General features: G+C 43.4%; 1 protein-coding gene across 3 annotated transcripts in view; it reads left to right on the forward strand.

Annotated features, from left to right (window-relative positions):
* The window catches only part of LOC102941784 (synaptotagmin-like protein 2), a 68,251-nt gene extending 51,275 nt beyond the window's left edge, over nucleotides 1-16,976 (forward strand). For all 3 annotated transcript variants that reach the window (XM_043522614.1, XM_037909144.2, XM_043522613.1), the window contains 6 exons: nucleotides 1,602-1,704; nucleotides 3,794-3,955; nucleotides 4,820-4,898; nucleotides 5,869-5,968; nucleotides 11,033-11,238; nucleotides 15,629-16,976. In XM_043522614.1, the coding sequence (XP_043378549.1) occupies nucleotides 1,602-1,704; nucleotides 3,794-3,955; nucleotides 4,820-4,898; nucleotides 5,869-5,968; nucleotides 11,033-11,238; nucleotides 15,629-15,774 (796 nt within the window). In that variant the 3' untranslated portion in view covers nucleotides 15,775-16,976. The remainder of the gene's footprint in view (nucleotides 1-1,601; nucleotides 1,705-3,793; nucleotides 3,956-4,819; nucleotides 4,899-5,868; nucleotides 5,969-11,032; nucleotides 11,239-15,628) is intronic.
* The last annotated feature ends 9,887 nt before the right edge of the window (nucleotides 16,977-26,863 follow it).

Consider the following 26,863-nt stretch of genomic DNA (forward strand, 5'->3'; position numbering starts at 1 on the left):
GATAAGGTGTTTGGGGTGCAAGCTGCCCCACGGCTGCGGCAGGGAGAGAGGACTCCCCCCAGCCCTCTCTCGCCGCAGCAGCTCTGAGGCTGGGTCTGGGGGAGAGGTGCCTCTCCTCACCTGCTTGATAGCCTGTTGTGCAGCTTAGAGGGAACTTAGATGGGTGCATGATACTCCTTATGATCAGACTCTTGTTTATTTTGGTTCCTAGAGACCTTTGGCATGTAGTGGCAAAAACTCCATCACAACATTGCAAACATATATTTGTGGATGTCCGTGATGGTTCTCCATCATGTGAAGCTGAATAGAATAATCTCCCTTTTAACCTTTATAGGACCTTCAGTGGATGTCTTTTGGATCTACAGCGTAGGACAAAACCCACAGTACAATTTTGGGGGAGGGGGAAATTTTAAGAAACACTTTTGGTGTGATGCACAAGTAATACTCTGCAGTAGCAAATTTTGAACCTAGTGTACGTTCCTTCTGGTGTAGAGGTGCCCCATACACTGAAAGGAAATCTATCTGCATATGTGGCCCCATTGCCATAGTATCTGAATGACTTGCAAACATTAATAAATTATCCTGTGAGGCAGGCAAGAATTATTAATCTCCATTTCACTGATGGGGAGCTGCGGCACAGAGTCGGAATGACTTCACCAGGAGTTTGAAGCAGAGCTGGGAATTGAACCCAAGTCCGTTAATCCAGTACCCTATCTGTGCGATCATCCTCTGTCACCCAAGCAATAATTTACAAATTTCCCTCACACCTATGTGCCATAATCCTGACCTGGAGGTATTACTTCTGGGAGCAAAAGGGTAGTTCCTTTCTCAGGCAAATTCCAAACACTGTATTGGCATGACAAGCTAGACAGGCATTTCCAAAGCATAAAGCATTCTGAAGACCTTACATCCCTCACCTTAAGCCTGCTGGAGATCAATACAGATAATAGAGCATTTGTCTAGGATGGAACTTCACAGTATATTTGGGGTATATTCTCCTGTGTCCATTTTGTGCCTTATCAATCCTTGGCCTCTCTATGGAGAATCCCTAAAAAAGAGCACTTTGGTCCTAATTGTAATGGTGGTTCTTCTGATGTGGATGCTTCTCCACTAGCAATTGGATGGTTTCAGACGGTGATAGCTTCTGATTACCACCAACACAGTTCGGACTCAAACATGGTGACAGGCTCAGTCCCCTTGAGACATCCCACCTCTCCTCCTCTCTTCTCTTATTTCACCCTTGCACAATGTCACTGCGATCTTGCACATACAGATATCTTATGGTATGACAGCTGATCCACTACCCCATTTACTGTTACAGAAAATGGTCTTTAATGCTTTCTAAATCATTACCAGTTTTACATATTGGCTGGGGAGCCACCTTCTTCTGGTTTCATTAGAGTTCATCCATCTCCACTGAATGATTTATAATTTCATGCAGAAGCCAAGTTAATATTCTAACCGGTTTCTTAGTTTTGGTTCCAGATTGTAAACTACAGGTCTTTTGTTAGCATAAATTCCATGTAACCATTCAGAAATCTCCCGTTTGTTGGAGTATGGCAATGTGGAATGTTACTCAGCTGGGGTTCTTTTTTTTCCAGGTATGTCAAAACTTACCTGCTCCCAGACAAAGCTAGAATGGGCAAGAGAAAAACCTCGGTGAAGAAGAGAACAGTGAATCCCATTTACAACGAAGTGTTAAGAGTAAGGACATTTCTGACGAGCTTTATTCTAGCACACCTGGATCTTGCTGGCAACACCAGGGTCTGATCCTTAGAAGTGCCGAGCACTTGCAAGCCCCTGTTGACTTCACTCAGAATTGTGGGTACTCCTAACCCCTTTGGATGTGGCCCTCAAGCTTGGTGTTCCCTGCAATGTCACCCAGCCCTGGTCTAAGCAGGCTACCTCCATTACTAGACTAGATGATCATAATGGTCCCTTCTGACCTTAGTATCTATGAATCTATGACTGAGAAGATAGCCCAGCCACCATGCGCATTCATGCTTTGACCTCTAGGGTGAGGCTGCCAGCAAGGATACTATATTGGGTTTTGTGATGTGGATAGATAACTAGAAGGCCTATACAGCTCACAAAAGCAACATTGGATAAAACTAACTCTCTGTGTGCATTCTGGTGAATGTTAGTTCTTTATAAACGGTAACTACTGAAGTGTCACATCCACTTTTATGAGATGGGTAATTATTATTAAACCCTCATGGACTGAGGAAATTAAGACAGGTTAAGTGACTTGACCAAGACCACAGAGTGAGACCTGTCAAAACTGGGATGAGAACTCTAGTCATTAGCTGTCAGGCTTGTGTGTCCACTAGACCAGGCTATCAACAGCCCCTCCTCATCTCACCTAATCGTTTCCCTGCTATTACAGGAGCCTCAGGCACTGGTGCACCTCGGTCCCTCCTATTCTCTGTCTGTGGCACGTAATAGACTAGTCTCCTGTGGGCTATCACATTTTGGTCTCATTTCAGTGGTTGGGTTTTGTGCGGGGGTGCTGGCTGGTGCTGTTGGCCTGTGATATACAGGAAAGCAGACTAGATCTGCTGGTTCCCTTCTGCTCTTAACACTGGCAGCTTAGCAAAGGACCCTGTTCTTGCGTAGGTACTGGCCTGGAGGGAGCTTGTGGTAGTGACCCTTGTGCCATCAGTAATGTCCAGGGTGGCACTGTTCCCACTGCATAAATAGGTCTGGGATCCTCCAAAATTTCAAGGGACTTGTGCGTGAGGGTTTTACAGACCCCAAAGTCTGGGGAGGAGGGGATAGGGAAGGAGAAGGGGTGGCTTGCAGATAACCTCAGATCTTTTGGAAAAATCAGTGGCCGGTATCCAGCCCTGTTGTTTGGGTTACGCTTTCAAGGCTTTTTGCAAGAACAAGAGGCTACAAACTTACTTTAAACAAATGCAAAAGAAGTGGCAATTAGCTAAAACCTTTCTTAATCCCCAAAATCAGAGAATTGAGATGTTGCCAACCCTCACGACTTTATCATGAGACTCATGATAATTTGGTGGGTTTCTTAAAGCCACAGGTGCTGGAAGCCTGTGATAACATGAGAATCTCTGCTTTCTCTGAAAGGCAAAAAACTCTAGCTGGTTGCGAAGGAAAATTTGAAAATATAAAAGCAGAGGGCCAATAAAAAGACCCCCAAATGTATATTCTCTCTACAAATCTCATGGCTTTTAAAGCTAATCTTATATTTATTGGGAGGGCTGACTCATGATTTTTGAATGTTTAGGGTTGGCAATACTGGGATTGGAAGAGGGAGTTTTAATGAGTTCTGAGAGCCCCTATGACCAGCTGTGCCTGAGCTATGTATTTCCTCTACCCTGCACTGGCTACCATTCATAACATAGGAATATGCAGCATTCACCACTATGATCTTACTGATGAGCGCTCGAAGGATTAATTAAAATAAAAAATCCTGCATAATAATTCTTGTAAATCTATTGGGGCATCCTTATAAAAACAGAAGTCACTGTTTCCCTGCTCCCAGAAAAAGGCATTAAGCAATATCTGAATCAAGTATGAAGCAGCACAAGACTAGGCTGACATGGGATTTATAATTTTCCAAAGAAGGGGGCCCAGTCCTTTGAAATAAGCATTGAGCGGGTGTCTTTTGGTTTGTTTTCTATAGATTCTTTCTTTCTTTGGGCTGGATTGAGACAGGTTATTACTTTGCGTTTGCAATGATAAAAAACTAGGTCTATCTTAAAATTATATTTAACATTCAGACAAAAGCAAAATATTTTGAGCAGTCCAACCCTCTTTTTCTCCTCTCTAGTATAAAATAGAGAAAATGGTGTTGCTGATCCAAAAATTAAATCTTTCCGTGTGGCACAATGACCCACTAGGACGTAACAGCTTCTTGGGAGAGATAGAAATAGACCTAGCTAGCTGGGATTGGAGCAACAAGAAGCTCAACTGGTACATGCTGAAGCCACGGGTAAGTATGTCTCAGCTGGTATCCTACTAATTTGTTAATTATGACTGAGAGTTTCTGATGTGAATATTTTATCAAAATGTTAAAGAACTCAATATCTTAAGTAACAGCTTGACAAATGGCACAGCGCCAATGAAAGGACACAGCGCTCCACCTGGAAATGGGGCCTTTGGGGCCAGAGTGGGGCATCCGTTGCAAAGTTACTGTAACTGCCCAATGGAAACCTGGGATCTGTTAGTGCCTCATCTGATCTCTAACTGCCGCAGTAGGCAGAGAGGCAAGGCCCAAACTACATGGCAATTTCTAAGTCAAAAGCAGCAGCTTACTTTGCACTTGGAAATTAATCAGAAGGCGGTCCAGACAAAGGCAAAGCAAAAAGTGTCATTCCATTTCTCTGTTTTCTTCACATACTGCATGTAGGAGAAAGTTATTGGAACATCTCAAGGCTACAACCTCTTTCCTTCTATAACTAGGCATTGCAACACACCCTGACAGTCAGATAACTTGGATATCAAGTGACAATGGACTTGTTGGTGCCGCCATGTTGAGATGCCCAGTTTGAGATCCCTTTCAAGAGACCTGATTTTCAGAAAGTGATGAACACCTGCCCTCTGAAAAATCAAGCCCCATTAGTGTGTCTCAAACTGGTTTAACAAAATCACAAACCAGTTTTGGGCCTTTGGGTTCTCACACTCCAAGTGAGGAAGCAAAGCCTCAGAGTGAAGAGCCCTCCCCCGAGAACAGACTGCCCCAGCCATGAATACCTAGGACTATCCGTATGAACATCCCGACTGCTCTTAAATGCTGCAGTGTATTTTAGGCTAAACATGTGCTTGTATTAGCACATCTTGGATCTTTCTTTTTCAGACCCTCTCTGCCATTAATGGTGTGGATCATCGAGGCGTGATGAATCTGTCTATTAAATACGTCCCACCAGGAAGCTTAGGTAAAATATATTTTATACATTAAGAAGAAATATTGCCGTGCCTACAGGGCATGCAGCTTGCAACCCAGTCTATTTAAGGCCTGATTAAAGGATAATCTCATTAGAGCAAGAGATGGTCTTTGTGATTCGCGTGAATGAAGAGCCGCAGGTGCTGTGTACTTCAGTATGCAGGTTGTGTATGGTTTGTGCTCAGCTCCGGGTTAGACAGGAGCCTTGGTCTCACTCATCAGTGCACTCTGCCCACAGTTTTAAGACAGCCGTGCTGGCAAGCTCTGAATGGAGCCCTGTTTAGACTTCCTCCACCATGGGGGCTGGTCGCTGCAACGTGGGGTGTTATGGAGGGAAAGGGGATGGAAATCCTTCTGTGTTAGTCTTGGGTGGAAACATTCATTAGCCAGGGGACTACAGTCTGCTTGGACCTCTGATAGGGTCCAAAGGAAATCTTTCTCTGAAGTGGGAAGAAGCGGTGTGGGTGAGCACTAGGACAACAGCAGATTTAGGATGAAATGAGCAGAAAAGAGGATAGAACATACCCTTGTACTCTTTGCTATCTCCCCTCAGTAATGCAGATCAGGTGTCTCCTCTCTCTCCCATGCTGCAGAGAGCTTTTCAGTCCTGCCAGTGCCTCTGCCTCTGGCTGTGAGCACATACTGTCTCCACCTCCCAAGCTGCTACACAGCCAGACTGTCCTGATAAAATGGCTTTTCTGGGGGTGTAGCACCTTCTGTTGGCCCGTGAGAGGAAGTGCTGTTTTAATGTCTCTAGTAGGAGTGTTTCATTGGGACTAACAAGCTGATAAGCGGCTGCATACCAGCACAACTGGTATCTAGCTGTTCTGTGTTGTGGGAAGTAGGGGGCAGAGTTTGGCCCTGGATCCACCTCTTCACACTTTAGTGAAGGAAGCTGCTCCTCTGCTTGCTGACTACTATTAGGACTTGATTGAAAACAGTTCTATTTTCTGAAATGGCAGGTCCAAAGAATCCTTCATCTGGGGAAGTTCATATCTGGGTCAAAGACAGCAAGGACCTCCCACAGTTGCGCCCTTCTGGAGTTGACTCCTTTGTGAAATGGTAATTGTATGAGCTTTTTCCCATATACACAAGTGGGGAAGATCTTAGTTTAGATGCAGGGCTCACACACACACCTTCCTGGAGATGTCTTTTTGGAGGCTTGTTTTCTTCTAACGGTCATACCTAGCAGTGCATCAGTTCTTTGCACTTATAAATAGCTGCACGCTATCTTAGGTGCAGTGCTCTGTTCTCTAGGATCATCTGAAGTGAATTGCCTTTTGTTGCTCACCATAGAGCATATCCAGAAGTCCTTACTCTGGCAAAATTCCCACTGAAATCAATGGGAGTTTTGCCTAAGTGAGGATTGAGTAAAAATGGAGGGAGGGCCTCTGGGTCTGACCTTGTGCGTTCAGGCGAAATTGAGAATTTTGTGTATCAAAGCGCACACACGCGCACACACACACACACGGAGGTAAGGGAGGCTTGTCTTTGTACTCTCCTTTTCGTGTGAAAGATTGATATACTTAAACAGCGTGGCTGCACCACTCTAATCATCACATAAGCATGTAAAGTACAGAACCATAGTTTCAGTCTTGGTCTCAGCAAAACGTGTTCAAGTTTATAAAGGCAGCTGAGATGGGGAAGAGTGAAGTGTTGTGTTTTCTCGGGGGGGGGGCGGTCATGTTGGATAGTCAGCAGAACATGAGCTCCCAGTGCAGTTCTGTGGCCAAAAGGGCTAATGTGATCCTTGGATGTATAAACAAGAGAGTGTAGAGTCAGAGTAGAGAGGCTATATTTACCTCTGTATTTGGCACTGGTGCAATCACTACTGGGATACTGCATCAGTTCTGGTGTCTACATTTTAAGAAGGATGTTGAAAAATTGGGGAGAGTTCAGAGAAGAGCCCTGATTAAAGGATTAGAAAACCTGCCTTATTGTGAAAGATTCAAGGAGCTCAATCTATTTAGCTTAATAAAGAGAAGGTTAAGGGGTGACTTGATTACAGATTAGAAGTACTTCTATGGGGAACAGAAATTTGATAATAGAGGGCTTTTCAGTCTGTAATAAGATAGACAAATTTAGACTAGAAATAAATTGCAATTTTTAACAGTGAAGGTAACTAACCATTGGAACAACTTACCAAAGATTGTGGTGGGTTCTATGCCATTGGCAATTTTTAAATTAAGATGAGATGTTTTTCTAAAAGATATGCTCCATTTCAAACACAACTGTGGGACTTGAAACAGTAACTAATACAGGGAAGTTCTCTGGCCTGTATTACACAGATGGCTAGACTAGATAATCACAGTGGTCCCCTCTGAGCTTAACAATCTACGAATCTATTAAATATGTCCAAAATATTGTCGGCTTTTCAAATTTTATCTGTTTTACGGAAAAAAGAGCATTTCTCAACATTTCCCTTCAAACTGTTCTGACAAGTCTATGGGCTAGGGTTACAGTTGGGGCCAGTTGTAGCCCAGGGATAGGTGAGTGTTGGGACATGTAGTGGGCCCCAGGTAAGGTTGGAGTTAGGGCTGATAGTGGTCCTCAAGCCAGGGTTACAACTGGAACAAGTTGGAGTAGCCAGGGTAGTAGTTAAATGTGTTGTGACCTGTGCTGGCCTTGAGCTATAGGGTGAGAATTGGGGCCTGTAGAGTTCTCTGGACTAGGGTTAGGCCTGGAGCTGTTAGGTACCCAGGATTAGTGTTATGGGTGAATGGTTACCATGGGAACTGGTGGTGGTTGCTGGGTTGGGTTTGACTTGGGGCCTAATTCAAGACCCTGGGTAAGGGCAAAACTGGGGGGCTCAAGCTATGGTTTGATTGTGGAGAGGTTAATGTTGTCGTATAGGATTTCTGTCTCTGAACTATGTTTAAGGTTGGAGCCTGTAAGTGGCCTTCAAGTAAGGTATGGGGTATTGTAGACTAGTAGAGTTAGGGATAGGGCTGATGGAAGACCACAGACTAGATTTAAGGTTTGAAATCATAAGTGTCATTCAACGAGGGGTTGGTCCCCTAGGTTCATGGTGGGTAGGGCACCTTGGATGTGGATGTGAGTTGCCGTTAAGGGACTCTGGGGCAAGTGTTTGAGCTGATGTGGATTGGAGTGCTGCCAAAACACACAATTTTAAATGTTTTCTATAGAGCCCTAGCTCCTGAATAAAAGTGATTACACAGAATTTTACCTTGCTTTTTTCTTAATGAAAGATTTTTAGCCTACTTGTTGGGGAGACAAGTGTGAACACATGAACGTTAAAATCCCAAACAAGATGACAAATAGAAAAAAACCAAATATATATATTTTTTAATTTCATGAATTTAAGTCCAATGTCACAATTTTTTGAGCTTAAATAATGACTTTTGAATGGTTGAAGGGAGAGCTGATGGAATGGTAAGGCTATGATCCCCAAATGGGGGTTAAGGTTGAGGAAAGGGATAGAGTTGAGGGTCAGCAATGGGGCCAGCAGAGGGCCTCAGGCTAGGGTTAAGGTTAGGACTTGCAGGGCTCGCCCAGCTACAATTAGGCCAGAAAAGGGCCCTGGGCTATGATAAGCATTAGGAATGGGGCAGGCAATGGCTCCAGGACTAGGGTTAGAGGTGGAGCCAGCAGAGGGCCCCAGAGGATAGGTGAAAGAGGGCTCAGGCTTGGTTTAAGGTTGGGATCTGTGGGCTTGCCTGCCTACAGTTAGGTTTGGGTCTGGCAGAAGGCCCCAGGGTTAAAGCTAAGGTTAGGGTTAGGGCTGTCAGAGGGCTGTTGTGACAGTTGGGCCTACAGATTTATGCTAATTGTTCACAGCTGAGCTCACAATGAGTGAAAGTTCTTGAAGTGTCACAATAACCTGCAACAGCAAATGTTGATGGGGAAAGTTGCAAAAGGAAGACAGACTGATTGAACCGCTCCAAACAAAAAGGTGTACTGATATAACTCAAGGACTGTGTTAAAATCATGCCTGGTAAACAAGACCATGTGAGGCTGAAAATCAAAATTGATGTGTCAGAAATTAGGCCTAATTGGTGGACAAAATAGTGAAAGGATGGACTATTCCGTTGGGGGTGGGGAGATCCTTAAAGAAAAATTTTTTTGGAAGGAAAAATTGGCTACTGGAGTGAACTTCACCATCATGCCTGCCACTCCCACCATTTCCTGGGACCTCCGACCTTCTTTATTCTAATCCTAAGAGATGTCCTGACCAGACTGGGTCAGAGAGGGAGAAAAATGACATCCCCACCTTTGCGGGCTTCAGCTAAATCCTGAATACCAACTGGGATGTGAGACTTTGTCCCCCTTCTTTCTATTCTTTTCCTTCCCCATCTTTGTTCTCATTCCTATCCCTCTCGTTTTTCCTTCTGTCTGGTAAGAGTCTGGCTTAGTTAGCTAAGACTGTATATTTTGCAACACTTCTGTAAGCCTGTGAGCAGAGTGAAGCTGCTAAAAGCAGTGCCCTAACCAGCTTGATGCTGGTATAAGTTTGCCAGTCTCAAAGTTGCTGGTAAGACTGTGTGCTGTGCCTGTGTTTTTTCCTGCTGTAAGGTTGCAAGAATCAATGCCGGAAACAGAAGCTACATTTTCTATCTTTGGTGTTTTTTGGTTTCTCCTCTTTTTGCATTCATCTTGTTTTTTCTTCTAGGAAACAGGATCAGACTTTAATAACAGCAATGACCATTCCAGCCCAACTCTACTAACTTCTTCTCTCTTCCCCAAAAAGGACAGTTACCATCTAAGATACTAAGAGGGATAGTCCTTCTAAAATCTCTCTAGCTAAAGGGAAAGGGAACAAGGGATGGTGTTAAAATGAAAGCCTTGTTTAAAACTTTACATTTCAATTGCATTATCTGTTTTTCCTTCTTTTCTGTATCTTTAATACATGGTTTTAAAAGATTTGTAAAGGTGTTTGCCATGATACTAAGCAGGCTGAGGTTTCTCTATCCCAAACCTTCTTTAATGTTGGACAATGACAAGATCCTTAACACCTTTGACCCTTCGGGCCCATATGTTCCATCTAAATTAATACAAGGCCCTGGGCTAGGATTAGGGGTGGGCCTTTGACTGACTTCAACACAAACCCTGGCCTGGCTAGCCCTAATCACCCCAGCATAGGTTGAGGTTTGCAGCCAGTAGGATTCCCTAGGCTCAGGTTAGGGTTGGGGCCAGCAGAGGGCCCTGGGCTCACGTTACGGTTGGGGCTGGTAAGTCTTGCTAGTCTAAGGCCAGGGGTGGGGACTGTATGACTCACTGGGCCAGAGTTGGAGCTAGTAAGGCTTGCTGGCCTATTAGGTTTGGAGCTGGTAGGGCTTGCCAGGCTAGGATTAGAGTTTGGGGCTGGTTGGGCTCTCCGGGATATGATTAGGGTTTGGATCGGTAGAGCTTTCCAGGCTAGGGTTTGGATTAGAGCCATTAGGGTTGGGACTGGAAGAGATCTGTGATCTAGAGTTGTGGCTGGAACAGGGCCTAACCTAGGGTAGGACTGTGGCCAATGGGGAACCTCTAACCATGGTACGTTTCACCATGCTAGGTGTAGGGTTGGGACCAGTAGGTGTTCGTTTTGGGTTAAGGTCAATAATTGTACCAGTGCTACCCTTGGGTGTATTTCTTGTAGGAATCTTTGAGTTTGTGTTAGGGTTGGATCCTGTAGGACTTTCAGTCTTGTTTAGAATTTGTGCTGAGATGTGGTCCAGAACTATTATTAGGATTGGTACTGGATTATTGTTAAGTATCACAGTAATTGGGTTCTTGTGCTAATGTCCGTTCAAGACATTGTTTATTTTAAAAAATCAAATTTATTTTTATAAATATAAACTGAAAATGAATAATTTTTATAAATGCTCACCAAATCTTTGCCAAAACCATCAAATTTTAAAATAGAGAAAACTCTTCCTGAAAACTTTCACTTTTAAGATGGAATCTTATGACAAAAAATCTTTCATTTAAAACTTTTGACTATTCTAATGTCTCTAGAGACTAGTTGTTAAATTGAGACCAAATTTCCCGTAAGCTCACAATTGAGGAGTCAGTGGACCCAGAAATTTAGTTCAGATCTATCCTTTCCAAAAAACAAAACCAGAAAATAGTTTTAAAAATTGTTTAACTCTGCATTATATAATGATTTTTTTTCTCCTCTCTAAGCTATGTGCTTCCAGACACCAGTAAGAAGAGTTACCAGAAGACCAGAGTTATTAAAAGAGACCCAAACCCTGTTTTTAATCACACTATTGTGTATGATGGGTTCCACACAGAAGATCTGAAAGATGCCTGTGTTGAGCTGACTGTGTGGGATCATGAAAAACTAACCAATCACTTCCTCGGAGGGATCAGGCTGGGCCTTGGGACAGGTAATTGGATCCTTATTGGAGTCAGGAGAATTTTTTTTTCTTTAAACTAAATTTTGTTCAATATTGTCGCCACTCTACTAAGCCATAGAACATGATGGGGCCTTCCAGGTCTGCTTCATGTTGGAGGAGACGTCCGTGACAAGGAGTGTGGGTGTATTCCAAGTGTAACTTGGATTTACATGCACACACCAGTCCTAGGTCAGAGGTGGTCACAAATGGCATGCTGGCAAACCCTTCTTTCAGGAATCTCAGCCCAAACACCAATATCCCTCCCAATGTTCTCATGGACTAAAGTGGGCTGGACCTGCCCCCAGAGAGTGGGAGAGTTGCAGAGAGAGCTCATCCTGCACTCACCCTGTTGCAGCAACTCCTGTCGTGAGGGGCTGGCTGGGCTCTGCTCTGACATTCTGAGTATGTGCCAGGCTCGGACAGGGGCCAGGAAAGGCCTGTGGGGAGGCATACGTGGTCTCAGAGCAAGGAGCACATTAGAGAGCACAGGAAGAGGAGAAGCAGGTTGCAATGCCTGGAGCAGGAAGTCAAGCCCAGCCAGCCCTGCAAGCCAAGAACCATTTCAACCAGGACAGGGGGTTTTATAGGTGAAACCAGGACAATCTTGCAAAACCTGGGACTGTTGGGAGGTCTGCACGAATACCTGGATCCTAGGAAGCAACTCCATCCCAAGAACTGGCTCTAGTTTGAGAAAGAGAGGAAACGCTCCTTCTGTTTGCAACCGCTCCCCCAAATAAAGTACAGCACTTCTTCATTGACTGAATAGTGCTTACACAAGTCCTTTTTCATAATGTGCATCAGCACTACCAGGTAACTCCCTCTGAAACAATACATTGACATTTACAAGACAGACCAATAATGAATACCTTACAATGCGTTGGATGCATACTGGGTACTCATGGTGCAGTCAGTTCTGAGATTATGGTAGCTAGAAATAAAGCACAAAATGGAAAAGTGTAGTCTGCTGGACATAAATAGTGTTAGATTTATTTGGATCACAGTAGTGCCGACAACCCCCATTGAGATTGGCACCCCATTTTGCTAGGTGCTGTATAAACATATTAAGAGACAGTCAAAGTTTACAGTCTAAGGTCCCAATTCAGGCAAGCACTTACACATGTGCCCAACTTCAAGTGTGTTATTTCAGCAGGATTATGACCCTTAAGGTCAGGGATATGCTGATATATTCTGCAATGGGGCTCCTAAATAGACCCAAGGTGAGATATAGATGATGTCAGAGTTTCTGTACCAAGATTTCTATATGGATGTCCATTAGAAATTGTGTTTTCTGACACACTGCTTCGATGCCCTTCACTTGGATAGTCATCCTTTGTTGCCTCTTTGCTTCTGTTCCAGTCTTACTTCCCCCTGCTCCTTTTCAGGGGGGAGATCTTCACAGAATCTTAGACATGAATGGCTGGAAGGGACCCTGAGAGCCATCAGTCCAGCCTCCTGCTCTGAGGCAGGACCAAGTTGATCTAGACCATCCCTGACAGGTGTTTGTTCAACAGATTCTAAAAAACTTCCAGTGTTGGGGATTCTACAACCTCCCTTGGAAGTGTGTACTAGAGCTTAACTGCCTATACTGTTAGGTTTTTTCCCCCCCTCATATCCAACATAAATCTCCCTTGCTGCAGATTAAGCCCATTACTTCTTGTCCTCCCTTCAATGGACATGGAGAATAACTGATCGCTGTCTTCTGTATAACAGCCCTTCACCTGTTTTGAAGACTCTGATCAGGTCACCCCCTCAATCTTCTTTTCTCAAGACTAAATATGCCCAGATGTTTTTAATCTTTCCTCATAGGTCAGGTTTTCTAACCTATTATCATTTTTGTTGCTTTCTTTTGGATTCTGTCCAACCCCCCATCTTTCCTGAAGTGTGGTTCCCTGAACTGGACACAGTACTCCAGCTGAGGCCTTGCCAGTGCCAAGTAGAGTTGCCTGTATCTTACATATGTCACTCCTGTTCATAGGCCCCAGAATGACATGAGCCTTTTTTGCAACTTTGTCACACTGTTGACTCATATTCAATTTGTGATCCCCAGATCCTTTTTCAGCAGCACAGCCAGCTAGCAGTTAGTTCCCATTTTTTAATTGTGCATTTGTTTGCAGGGGGTTCCTTCCTAAGTGAAGTATTTTACACTTGTCTCTATTGAATTTATCCTGTTGATTTCAGACAGATTTTTCTAATCTGTCAAGGTCATTTTGAATTCCAGTCCTGTTCTCCAAAGTGCGTATGGCTCCTCACAGCTTGGTGTCATCTGCATATTTTATAAGCACACTGTCCCCTCTATTATCCCAGTCCTCCTGCCTTTAATACAAATAGTTGACCTAAACAATGGTGCCTCCTAATGCAGAGATTATAATCAACATTATTGACACTAAAGAAATGAATTCCATTCTGCTGAAATCTGTTCTATGCCTTTTTCTGATGGTGCTCATTGTGGGTTAGCTTGCAGCATGTCCTACATTTAGGCCTTGGCAGATTGACAGTTGCATGTAGAAAAATACAAAGTGCAACAAGTATAACTCAAAGAAATCTAAACTGCATTCATTTATGATTTTACCAGGAAATTGTTACAGGAGGCCTTGCTGAGAGGGAAGAGGCAGAGGAAGTCTCAATGGGTTATAATACAGGATGAACAGTCCCCAGGGGTTGTTTGGAAAACATTTGTAGCAGTTGAAAAGATCTTCCTCTCAGATGTACTTAACAGTGTGGGACTTGCCAGCACACCCTCTGTTTTCTGTCTCTTAACATGTCACTAAGAGAGTTACGAAGTTCCCAACTGTGAAATAGCAGCTAATAAATGAGATATAAAAATATCACATTCGGGCTTCATTGTTGCCAATATGATCTGGTCCAAATTCAGACATTTATCTGCTTGGCAGTGTTATAGAATATAGGACTGGAAGGGCTCTCAAGAGGCCATCTAGTCCATTTCAACCCCACCCCCATGCTGAGGCAGGACCAAGTATATTTAGACCATCCCTGGCAGTCATATGTCTAACTGGTTTTTTAAAACCTCTAGTGACAAGGACTCCACAGTCTCCCTTGATAACCTATTCCAGTACTTACCTATCCTTATAGTTAGAACATTTCTTATTATCTAACCTAAATCTCCCTTGCTGCAGATTAAGCCCATTCCATCATGTGCTACCTTCAGTGGACATGGAGAATAATTGTTCACCATCCTCTTTATAACAGCTTTTGACATATTTGAAGACTGTTAATCAGGTCCCCTCTGAGGCTTGTCTCAGGACTAAACATACCAAGCTTTTTTAAACCTTTCCTCAGAGGCCAGGTTTTCTTAACATCTTATCACTTTTATTGCTCTCTCTCCAGTTTGCCCACATCTCTCTCAAAGTATGGCACCAAGAACTGGACACGGTATTCCAGCTAAGGCTTCACGTTTACCTCCATTAACTTTTTTTGCACTTGTATTATGCTTATAAGAAGCTCATGGGATTTTTTTTTTTTTTTTGGGGGGGGGGGGGGGGAGCGGTACACTGCATTTATTGAAGATACAACAATTAGCATATGCATTTAATTACATTACATATACACATACTGTTCTGCTAGTTTGTTATAGTTATTGGTTTAGACTTTGGATTAACCTAGTGGCCAGCTAGGTTGATTACTGGTAGGGAGGAGCCAGGTTTTGTAGGTTGCAACATGATGCTTTGGGGAAGTCTTGGCAGGACAAACCCAAAGTTTTATGGCAAGGCAGTTTGTTTATATAATTTTTTTTAAATTGGGACCAATGAGTTTTGCATTGTTATGCTGTAAAATTGTTTGAGTGCTTGGGTTTATATTAATTTTTAGGGAGTTATTTTATGCTGGTTTTGATTGTTTTGTTTTTATTGATAGATGCTTGTTTTATTTTTAGAGTTGTTAATTTGCCTTTTTTAAAATGCTTTAATAGGGGCATGTTAGAGCTTTTTGGCACTTTTGCGTTTGTTTGGGGGGGTTGTATATTTTTTATTTATATAAAAACAAATATTTTACACAACATTTTGAACAGGAAAATTAAATTGCAATGCAAAAGAAAAACAAACAATTATGGCTTTTTTTAATACTTATTTTAAGATGCTAAACCTACAACAAATAATCCTCAAAAGTCTAGTACGACTTTAAAAATCAATCCAGACACAAATTCTGGCTAATATATTTTTACGCATTAGGCCATTCCTTTTTATTATTTAAAAAAATAGCTAGCAAAAATATAATCAAATCATACACCAGTACATTTAATACATGCTACATTTATTTTAATGTATATTAAATACAAACATAAAATGAAGGACTAGATTACATGCAAGAATTTAGTAGAAACCTCTTCTGCAGCTCTTGCCATGATCATGTCCTTGTTCTTTCTAAGGCACTAGCTACGGTATCTCTGTAGACTGGATGGACTCCACGCAGGAGGAAGTGGCCTTTTGGCAGGAAATGATGTCAGCCTCCAATGAATGGATTGAAGGATCACTGCCGCTGCGCTCACTGGCAGGGAGGAGGAAACTGAAATGAAACTTCTGTTGTACAATTAAAAGTATGAGCATATTCATTAGAATTGGGAAGCTCCCCATGAGCAGGGAATGGAGCCCCTCCCCTACCTGCACAGGTGTCTGGTTAATTAGATAATGATTGCATTGTGCTTTAAAGAAGGCAGGTGCTAAGTGGTGTTAATCTCCCAGTAGAGGATTTAGAAGATGCTAAACTGATGCTATGCTTGATTTTAGCAAAAAGCCAAGAAAACACATTGGTTACTTTTGTTAATCATTTATATACTCTTAGATTTCATTAGAGTCTCAGTATATTGGCAGGGAAGAAGTGTAAATATTTTTTTTTTAATACAGGGTTTATTTTGTTACTGGATTTTGTGCTGTTTTTCTGTGCAGTGAGACAGTTGTAATAAAGCTGCAGCTTGGCGTTATCCATATTCCCTTTCAAGTGGTACGCTTCATACTGGATGCAGCACTGAAAGCATCATCTCAAAATGGGACCTTGCCATCTGTCACTGATAATGTGGCTATGACTCAGGGGAAAACAAAAAAACAAAAAAACACTTTAGATTGCTTTGAGATCCAAGGTGAACCTGCAGAAAGAGGACTGTTTGGAGCAGACGATGTAGCAACATGACTAAGATATCCAAGAAGAATTCAACAAATTTAATTCCATACTACTTTTATTTGGAAGTGAGGAATGATGGTCTTGCAGCTAATGTACCAGCCCAGGACTCAGTAGATAAAGGTTCTATTCCCAACCTTGCCACAAACTTCCTCTGTGACCTTGGGCAAGTCACTTACTTAAAGGAAAACTACAGTGGAATATAAATTAGGTTGCACTCAGCCAAATACAAAATATGATTAAATCACTGCTGGGCCAAATCAGTTCTTTCAAATGCCTTGTGTATATAAAACATTAAGTATGAAATTATGATATGTAGCAAGCAGCCTTTGTGTCAGCCTGATGAGGTGTATCGAGAGGTCAAAACTGCAGCCACAAAACAAGGAAAGGAGAGAGATTTTTGGAACTGATGGGAAAAGTAAGTATTCCATGACCTTACTTTGGTTCAGTATGTACAAACAAGTTACATAGTAAAAAGAGCTGGCGAAATCTCCCACTGCTCCCTGTACCTCTGGCTACCACTTTGATCTTCCTTTCTCTCAACTGATGTCAATAAGTTGTGATCTATGTTGGAGTTATCATTAAATAGTAGCTTTCGGGGATTTTGCATCTATCCAGTGCACATCAGTAGAGATTTTGCAACCATTTTAAATGCAGCTTTGTAATTTCCTCTTTAAATGTACATGTTCTAATTAAATAGAATGATTTCCCTCAGATACCAAATGATCTCCTTATACCTATCATTAGCATGGTCTGAGTAGCCATCTATACATACACACCCTGTAAGTTAGAGGCAATGCCGCACTAAAAAGAATCCCACTTGCCTAGTCCAGAGTGGTTACTCTTGGCGAAATTTCTTCTCTAGATATCTGACCTTTAAAAGCAATTTGCAAGGCTGAGTAGAGCTTGTTGAGAAATGTGGGGGGAATCATGAAAACATTTGAAGTTTGTTTTCCTTTTTGAAGCGTTCAAAATGGATCCTTTTTTTGGTTTTTGTGGCTCTTAATTTCCTTTTTTAAATTTGTTTACCAAAACACCCGTCTTAGATTACCACAGACTTTCAGCTTACCAAAAAAAAAAAAAATCGGAGTAAGTGATAGACACTTTTTCACAAACTCTGAAAAAAGTTGATGTTGGTAGCTTTTTCATTAAAAAATTCATTTTAGTAAAACAATCATTTTTTGACCAATGTTAGAAAAATGTTGGCCAACTGTAGTGTTGAAGCACTAAGAAATAGCCCATAGGTAAACAAGATCAAATGAAGAGATACACATTGTCTGAGTCCCAATCTGGTTCACTTCGCTCACACAAATTATCCCATTGACTGTCTCTGAAGTGTGAGCAAAAGGAGCTAGATTGGCCCCACAGAGGGATTTGCTCAATTTAAAATCTTAAGGCTACTCACAGTAGTAAAGTTGGTTTCAATGCAGTTTTCAGACTGGATTCAGATACTTTTACACTGAGTAATGCTTTACTCCATGGATAGTGCCATCAAAGTTGAGATTGATTACTCCTTGGCTAAGGTGCTAATAAACCTGAGTACGGGTATGAAAATCTGGCCTATAACATGCTGATTTTCTGCTTACATAGGAGCAGATTCTGATGCTCTTACTATTTGAATAGTACCTTACTCTGAGTCCCACAGTCAGTGGGACTACTATCTGTGGAGTGAAGTGCTATTTATTGTGAATAATGGGTATCAACATTTTGGGCCATAATGCAAATGCATATCTATTTTTTCCTTTCAGTGATTTACAGTGTCTGTACATTTGTGGTGAATGTGCCAAAACTGCTGTTTACACACACAAAAAGTAATTTGAAAAGTTCAAGTAAGTATTTATTTCATATTAGCATTAGTGCCACACCTAAGATTCAGTTATTTCCTAATATGATGCCAACAAAGTTAAATAATCATTGTTACAGGGCCAAGTTCATCCCTGGTGTCGAAGTTTGGCCCAAGGTATTGTGATCTGGATATTTTTGTTTTAAGGTTGCATTGGTTTTTGGTGGGTTTTTTTGGTAAATTAAGCCCTGATTAATTTCAGAAGCTTTTAGTATTTATTAGCGCATCAGAGTAAAAGATTACACCGCCAAGCATAATACAGTGGTAGCATAGTCACGTGTTATGTAGGAGGTCATATCTGCTTCACTTAACAGAAAAAGCACTTTATCTGCAAAAATGCAAGGCACTTTGTCACATGTCAGTGTCATACATAGGAGTGGAGGAACCTGTAGCAAATAAAAGGTTAATGGCCTTTGGTATGTGTCTTACATTGACATTTGTAGTCTGTGAATGCTACCTGCAAGAGGTAAAGTATCTAAATGTTATAGGCTGCTATAGCACAGGTCCATGTTAACATGTGCTGCAGATTAATTTGGAAATAACGTACCAAAAGGATTCTATTGTATTTATTATTTTTTGTATGATGGACTAAACAAACTCCCTTCACGAGACAGGGCTTTTCCTATACATAGTAAATATATTTAGGTCCATAACTCCCCTGGATATAAACATGCAACTTTGTTGAAGTCAGGTATGTCTTGGAGGGGAGGGACAGCTCTGTGGTTTGAGCATTGGCCTGCTAAACCCAGGGTTGTGAGTTCAATCCTTGAGGGGGCCATTTAGGGATCTGGGGCAAAAATTGGGGATTGGTCCTGCTTTGAGCAGGGGGTTGGACTAGATGACCTCCTGAGGTCCCTTCCAACCCTGATATTCTAGGATTCTATGTCTTTGTATGCAGCTGAAACCAAAATTATTGTCCTTAGGGCTAGATCCTGCAACCACCAATTACTGGTGGGACACAAGTAATCCTATTGTCCGGAGTAGGCCTACCCGGGTTACAGGATCTGGCCTTTTTTTAAATGGAAAAAGTTAATAATGTGAGTAGAGCTGGGCAAATTCTGCAGGGAAAAGCTTCCCATGACCATTCTTCTGCACTCATGAGTGCATGTGCTTTCCTTATGCTCATGCCCCTTTCATATCTGCTTTTTGCAGATATCTTGCGAGTGAATTTACAAGCAGGAGTGTTTTGCTCAAATAGCAAATTTCTAATTCACCAGTAGCAGGACGTGTATAAGAAGCCAGCTTATAAGAAGCTTTGCTCCTCCAGTCAGGAAACAGAAGCATACCATGTGACCTGTGTCTAATCAGACCTGCTCAGATTGTTAACCAGCTACTTGGAACAAACAGCTCATGAACAATCTTTGGACAAATTATTCACCAAATTAATGTTGGTAATCTTGACGAGTATCCAGGGTTCACTGTCTGTACTTGGAAAAGTCGACGTTGGTGAAGTAAAGTATCTATTACGAAGTGTTTGTCCAGCTCTACTCTTGACCAAGACAGAGAGAAAAGCAAAACTGATCTTATTGTGAAACTTATAAGCTGCAGAGAGAAATATTAGTAGACTCCCCTTGCTGCTGGCTCCTGTGTCCCTCCCAGGACCCCAGTGCCCCTTTCACTGGGTGCTGCCTCCTGACAGTATCCCACAGTTCTGGGTCTCCCCCTCCCAGGGGAACCCCCCACCCACTATCCCTACCTTGCATCAGTCATAGGCTCCTGCCAGTCACCAGCTAGCCCCTGTACCCTGGGGCATACTGCAGTATGAGCCACTCATCACAGGCAAGGTTGGGTTTGGACCCACTGCCTCTGCCTACCTATGGCTGCCCCGCAACCCCCATACCTAATAGGCCTTCCCAGGCGTACAGCCTGGGGCTTTCCTAGGCCAGAGCTCTCTAGCTCCCTTGGCCTTTCCCCAGCCCTGCTCCCAACTAGGTCCTCTATTCCAGTCTCTACAGCCAGGTCCCTCCCTCTGAGCTAGAGAGAGAGCGTTCTTCTGCTCCTGGCTTTTATAAGGCCTGCTGGGTCTGTTTGGGGCGTGGCCCCCAGCTGCGGCTGCTCTGCCAATCAGCCCAGCTCTGCCAATCAGCCCAGCTCTTCTCCTGCCCCAGCCCTCTCCCAGGGCTATCTTAAACCCCTCTGGGCCCGAGCGGGTGTCCACCCAACAACATAAATCTATGTAATAAGATGTGCTTAAAGAAGAAATACTGTATTTTGTGAGCTGGTTAAATAAACCAAAAGGAATTTGTAAAACTGACCTGTGTGTAAGAAACAAAATCAATAAACCACACTTCAGTTTCTGATAAGTGTATATTCAGTGTAGTTGTTCTTAGAGCTTGGCTACACTTGCGAGTTACAGCGCAATAAAGGAGCCCCGGGTGCACTAGCTCACTCCCAGTCCACACTGGCAAGGTACGTAGAGCACTCTGACTCCGCGACTACAGCGCTGCTGGTACTCCACCTTGGCGAGTGGAATAACGTTCGCTGTGACCCAGCTGGAGCGCCGCGGCGCCAGTGTGAATGAGGTGGTGCTTTACTGCGCTCTGATCAGCCTCCGGAAACATCCCATAATCCCCTCAAGTCAAGTGGCCACTCTTGTCATTGTTGTGAAATCGGCTACAGGAATGCGGAAATGCCGTTTCAAAGCTCAGTTTTGGAGAAGCCGGCTGCTTATCAGCTCCAAGAAAAAGCAAACATTTACTGTTCGCTTTGAGTGAATGGGGGGAGAAAGGGGGCCTGAACTTACAAGACAGCATGCTGACACACACTCAGCACCCCAAAAACCCACTCTCTCCCCCCCCCACATACACACAACACACTCTCTGTCACACTCCACCCCCCATTTGAAAAGCACATTGCAGTCACTTGCATGCTGGGATAGCTGCCCATAATGCACCCCTCCCAATGCCACTGCAAGTGCCGCAAATGTGGCCGCGCTAGTGTGCTGTCAGCTGTCAGTGTGGCCAAACTGCAGTGCTTTCCCTACTGCGCGCTCCGAAGGTGGGTTTAATGCACAGCGCTCTACATCTGCAAGTGTAGCCACGCCCTTAGTTACTAACTTCTCCCCCATTTATTTACATTTTGGTATCTTAGTCATGTTTGGTTTTCCTGCCAATGTTCAGATACAGGCTTCTGACAGTGAGCCTGATTCTGGATCTTATGGCAAGTGGCTCCACTGACGTTTATACCAGCATAAAAGTAGCGTGAGATCAGGCCCAACACGTGAACGATTCCTGTTTCAAAAGTACCAAGAAGGCAAAATCCTACTGAATGATGGAACCATTTCTGAAATGGAGATTGCATCTAGATGTGGTCTGGGCTCCTGCATGATGTGCTCTTATATGTCTAGAAAGCATCAGGCCTCAGGGCCCTTGCATGATGAAATTCATCCTAGGGTACTTAAGGAATTAACTGAAGCAATCTTGGCACCATTAGCAATTATCTTTGAGAACTCTTGGGGGTGCCAGAGGACTGGAGAAGGGCAAACAAAGTACTTACCTTTAAAAAGGGGAACAAACTGAACCCAGGAAATCATAGACCAGTAAGCCTAACTTCAATACCAGGAAAAGATACTAGAGCAAATTATTGAACAACCAATTCCTAAGCACCTAGAGGATAATAACGTTATAAGGACTAGCCAGCATGCCTTGATCAAAACCAAACCATGCTAAACCAACCTAATTTCCCTTTTTGACAAGGCTACTCGTTTAGTGGATGGGGAAAAGGAGTAGATGTAATAATCTTGATTTTTAGTAAGGTTTTGATACAGTCCCACATGCCATTCCCATAAGCAAACAAGGGAAATGTGGTCTAGATTAAATTACTATAAAGTAGATGCACAATTTATTGAAAGATCGTACTCAAAGACCAGTTCTCAATCGTTCGCTCTCAAACTGGGAGGGTGTATATAGTGGGATCCTCAGGGGTCAGTCCTGGGTCTGCTATTTGTTCAATATGTTCGTTAATGACTTGAATAAGAGAGAGACGAGTATGCTTATAAAACTTGCAAATGACACCAAGCTGGGAGGGGTTACAAGCACTGTGGAGAACAGGATTAGAACTCAAAACGACCTTAACAAATTGGAGAACTGGTCTGAAATCAACAAGATGAAATTCAATACAGACAAATTCCAAGAACTATGCTTAGGAAGGAAAAATCATACGCACAATTAGAAAATGGGGAATAACTGACTAGGCAAAGAGGGATCGGGGGGGTTAGAGTGGATCACAGATTGAATAGGAGTCAACAATGTGATACAGCTGCAAAAAAGGCTAATCTCATTGTGGGGTGTATTAACAGGAGTGTTGCATGTAAGACATGGGATGTAATTGTCCCACTCTCCTCAGTACGGGGTGAGGCCTCAGCTGGCGTATTGTGTCTAATTCTGCATGCTACACTTTAGGAAAGATGTGGACAAAGAATGCAAAAAAGAGCAACAAAAATAATAAAAGGCTAGAAAACCTGATAGATGAGGAAAGGTTAAAAAAAACTGGGTATGTTTAATCTTGGGGAAAAGATGACTGCGGAGGAACCTGATAACAGTCGTCAAATGTGCCAAAGGCTGTTATAAAGGGGATGGGGATCAACTGGTCTCCATGTCCACTGCAGATAGGACAAGAAATTATGGGGTTAATCTGCAGCCAGGGAAATTTAGGGTAGACATTAGGAAAAACTTTTTAACATTAGGGGTAGTTAAGCTGTGAAAGAGGCTCCTAAGGGAGGTTGTGGAATCCCCAACCCTGGAAGTTTTTTAAAACAGGTTGGACATACACCTGTCACGGATGGTTTAGGGTCACTTGGTTCTGCCACAGTGCAGGAGCTTGGACTTGATGACTGTGCAAGGTCCCTTCCCATCCTCCATGTCTATGATTCCATATTGTGCACGCTCCCATAAACAATACAGCCAGATTCTTATTCCCCTCCTCACCTCACTCCACGAACAGTCCCCCTGAAGCCAGGGGACTGCTGGGGCATATGTGGTTAACCAATATTTAGGTATACGTAGCTGGCCCTTGGTAAATAGTAACAATTAATAATTGACCTGGGGAGAAGAGATGCCAGAGAGAGCTGCATACAGCTGACCTCTCAGCTTGGCTGCGCAGATCTTCTACAAGGTTTGTCACACTTCTCATTTTCCCTTTCAATCATCCTGATTATTCTCCCACGGCCAGCCCCATAGTGGTATTGTAGCTCATGGATTTGTCACAGCATTGCTAAAGCCAAGCCTGCTCCTCCACCCTTCCCCAGCACAAATGAATATTTACTGCTAGTCAGAGCCTTGGGATGAACACCAAACTAACCAGGGGGCTAGGCAGAACTGTATTCCTAGGGAGGAAAAATCACCTATGCAGGGTGGATATATGATCTCATTATGCTGCTGAGGGGCACAGGCCGGGCCTGGCAGAGTTCCTGAGGTGGCTGGTACAACAGACTTGTTTAATATGCCTGGGTAACAGCCTTTTTTGGCTTCTATTTAATGTTCATGCAGGTGAACTTCCTCCTGGATTCAATTGGTAAAATCTAACCAGGGTCTGGCTGGCAGGTGCACAGCGAAGGTGAACATTTGGAATGAGACAAGCAGTGATTCTGCTGGGCACCCTCCCCTCCCACTGGCACCTCACAGAACCATGGGCTGAGGGCCTGAATCAGTCCACTGAGGCCAATGGGAGCTTTGCCATGGACTTTAGTGAGCAGTGGATCAGCCTCTGAGCTTGGTTTAGCACTGTGTTGTGTGTGCATCGGGAAGTTAGAAGACTGAACAATAAACCAAGCAATAAGGGCCGTATCCAGGGAGGTGATGAGTTTCTTCCCCTCCTAGTAAAGTCAGGATCAGGCCCTAAGGTGGGGGGGGGGTCAACATTTATTATTTGGTGCCCCTTCACGCTACCACAATACAATCAGGTTAATCAAAAATGTAACGAGGAGCCAGTGAAGGCTCATTTCTTTGCCGGCTTACTTAGCACATCTGCAATATGTGGCACAGCCATTGAGCTAGGAAATGGGTTTAAATAAGCAGGTAAATATTTTCTTCTTATTAAAATAGAAAGTTGCGCAGCTGGATCTGCCATGCCTTTATGGCAATGAAATCCCTCTCATGGTTCAGAATTACGCCTGCCCGCTGCGTTTTAATGGCCTGTCCAAAGGCAAAAGGTGGGAGACCAAAGTACAAAGCTCTGCTGGCTATCCTCAGGGCATTTTTTTTCAGGCCTTCTGTTGTAATTCATTATTTACAACACCGTTTGTAAAATGGAAAAATATTAATAATACAGCCACAAAACCCCCAATACTGTGTCTAACCAAGTAGTTGAGCTTCCAATAAAAGTGTAGCTGATGGACTAGTCATGTGTTGTGTTTAGTCTCAGACCAGGATTTCAAAACGCATGCTTCCTTGTCCCTTAGCCCATGGTAGGGCCCATTCACAGCTCATCGCAATACTGCCATTGACTTCAGTCGAACAAAAGCAGACTCTGTATGCGCAGCATCCCTAAACCGACCTTGCAGGCTGCCAGCAAGTCAAAGTCGTGTTCCAGCTGTAAACAAGTGATCGATGGCAAGTCTCAGGGGGGGAAACCACAGAACCATTTTCTAACAATGGCAGTAGCTAAAGGCAGGCTGCATTGAGAAAAATTGCTACACCCTCCTGTCCCTTCATTATTAATTCTTCCTGACGTATGGGGCATGAAGAGATCCTGTGCTCTCACTGGAAAGACCTGTAGGGCTACAAGGGCATAAAGTTCCTGCTGGAGGATCTGCTCTTGGCTTTAATCTGAGTTTTGGCTGCTCAGCTGGAATGCTCAAATGGGAAAACTGCCATGTAGCCCAATCAGCCTGTGCCCTTTTGAAGTGTAGCATACTCTGAAATAAGGCCCCTGAGCACACCCCTACAATACACTGAGCAATGGTTGTTAATTCATTTTCAGGGACACCAGTGTTTTGCTAGGGAGCCTGGGGCTCTTTCTGAGAAAACATACAACGAGTCCTTCCTTTATTTGACGAATGGGGCTAGACTAAAACGAAGGCTGCACTCGGTATGTCAGGGCGCCATACGATAAGTTATAGTACTAAAAAAGAGACAGGGCCAAAGTGACACCTTGTGTAATGCTACCGCTGTCAATCGCGTTATACCTGTCCTGGGATGGTGTGAGCCCGTCAGGCTCCAGGGCCGTCACTCTGGCACCTTCAACCATCGTAAAATGCTCTTTAAAAAAAACAGTAAGTTTAGTGGAGTCTGTGGGCTCAATTCTCAGTTGCTTTAGGGCGCCATTGTACCTTTGTCTTCAGACTTGTCAGTAAAGGCCCTGCAAACTGGTGGTGTCCTCGAAATAATAATCCTCTTAACGTCTTCCTGCTGCGTCTGGCTTTCACAATAGCATGCAACAGTTAGCACTTCTCGTATATGACCATTTGCAGTACTGTAATCGGTCTTGGATTCACAGCTGCCAGGACATGTCTAATTTAACAGGGGATTTACTTGTGTAACTAGCTAATAAATGGTCCATTGCATATAGTTAATTTTAATCAAATCCATCACGTTGATCTATTTGTCTATAATGCACCACCAGACGGTCAGTCATTATCTACATAGGGCCCGATTCTGCTGTGATTTGCACCAGTGTACACCAGGATGAAATCCCATAGAGTTTAGTGTAAGTGAAAGGCGCATCAGGGTCCAAATTCAGAGCCGGTGGAAGGTGCAGCTTGAGCAGCCTGACTGCTTAGTGGGTGTAATCCGAGTGGGTGTAACTGACTGTCCAAGGCAGTGGAGAATAGAGGATAGACTCACCACAGCTTCTCCCTGTAGGCCCGACTCTGAACTCTCAGCAGTGTGAATCAGCTGTAACTCCACGGATGGCAATGGAGTTACACTGGTGTAAAAGAGATCAAAATCAGGTCCTGTGTTTCCCGGTTGTGGAATCTGGTTATTCTGTTCCTTAGACCATTGAAAGCAACATTGAATTATAAAGTTGGACTTTTCCAGGCAGCGTTGGGAGCAGAGGAGCAGGGTGCCGTGTTGTGAGGCTCATGCACAAACAGCGCGGCAGAAATGTATGCTTGATTGATTTTATTTTTTAGTATCCTTGGAAACTGAAAGGCCATTAAAATTGCATGGCATGTACGGTGCTGAGCAGGGTTTTATGTATTCCTGTTGTAGTTCTACCATCAGACTGGAGATGGCTTAAATCTCCAGCTGCCAATTAGTGGGTGTAAAAAGCACTGGCTGTTTATGAGGGCCATAAATCATGGCTAAATGGCACAATATTTGGAGCAAAGGGCCCTAGTAAATATAAATGCTGGGGCTCTGGCTTTTAGCCATTGCTGCCCATGGTTCAGTAGCGCCTCTGCTTGCGGTGACAGGGTTTTACCGCACTGCCGCAATGCACCGTGCTGTAACGGAGTCAAAGAAAGTGGTTTCCTTCTAAAAGGAAACTCTCATTTCAAACGATCACAGTGCTAACAACAGTGCTCACGGTGGCACTGCCCTTTCAGTGAGAGACGGGTTCTCATTACTCCAGAGGCACATAGTGATGGTGGCCAAGCAAGCCACAACACCATAGGTACCACGAGGAAATCATGGCCCCACTGGAGCAAAACTCTCCTTTCGAGGGAGCCAGGATTTCACTCCCAGCTTTTTGACTGGGGTGATTAAA

Source organism: Chelonia mydas, chromosome 9, assembly GCF_015237465.2.
Source record: "Chelonia mydas isolate rCheMyd1 chromosome 9, rCheMyd1.pri.v2, whole genome shotgun sequence".
Lineage (NCBI taxonomy): Eukaryota > Metazoa > Chordata > Testudines > Cheloniidae > Chelonia > Chelonia mydas.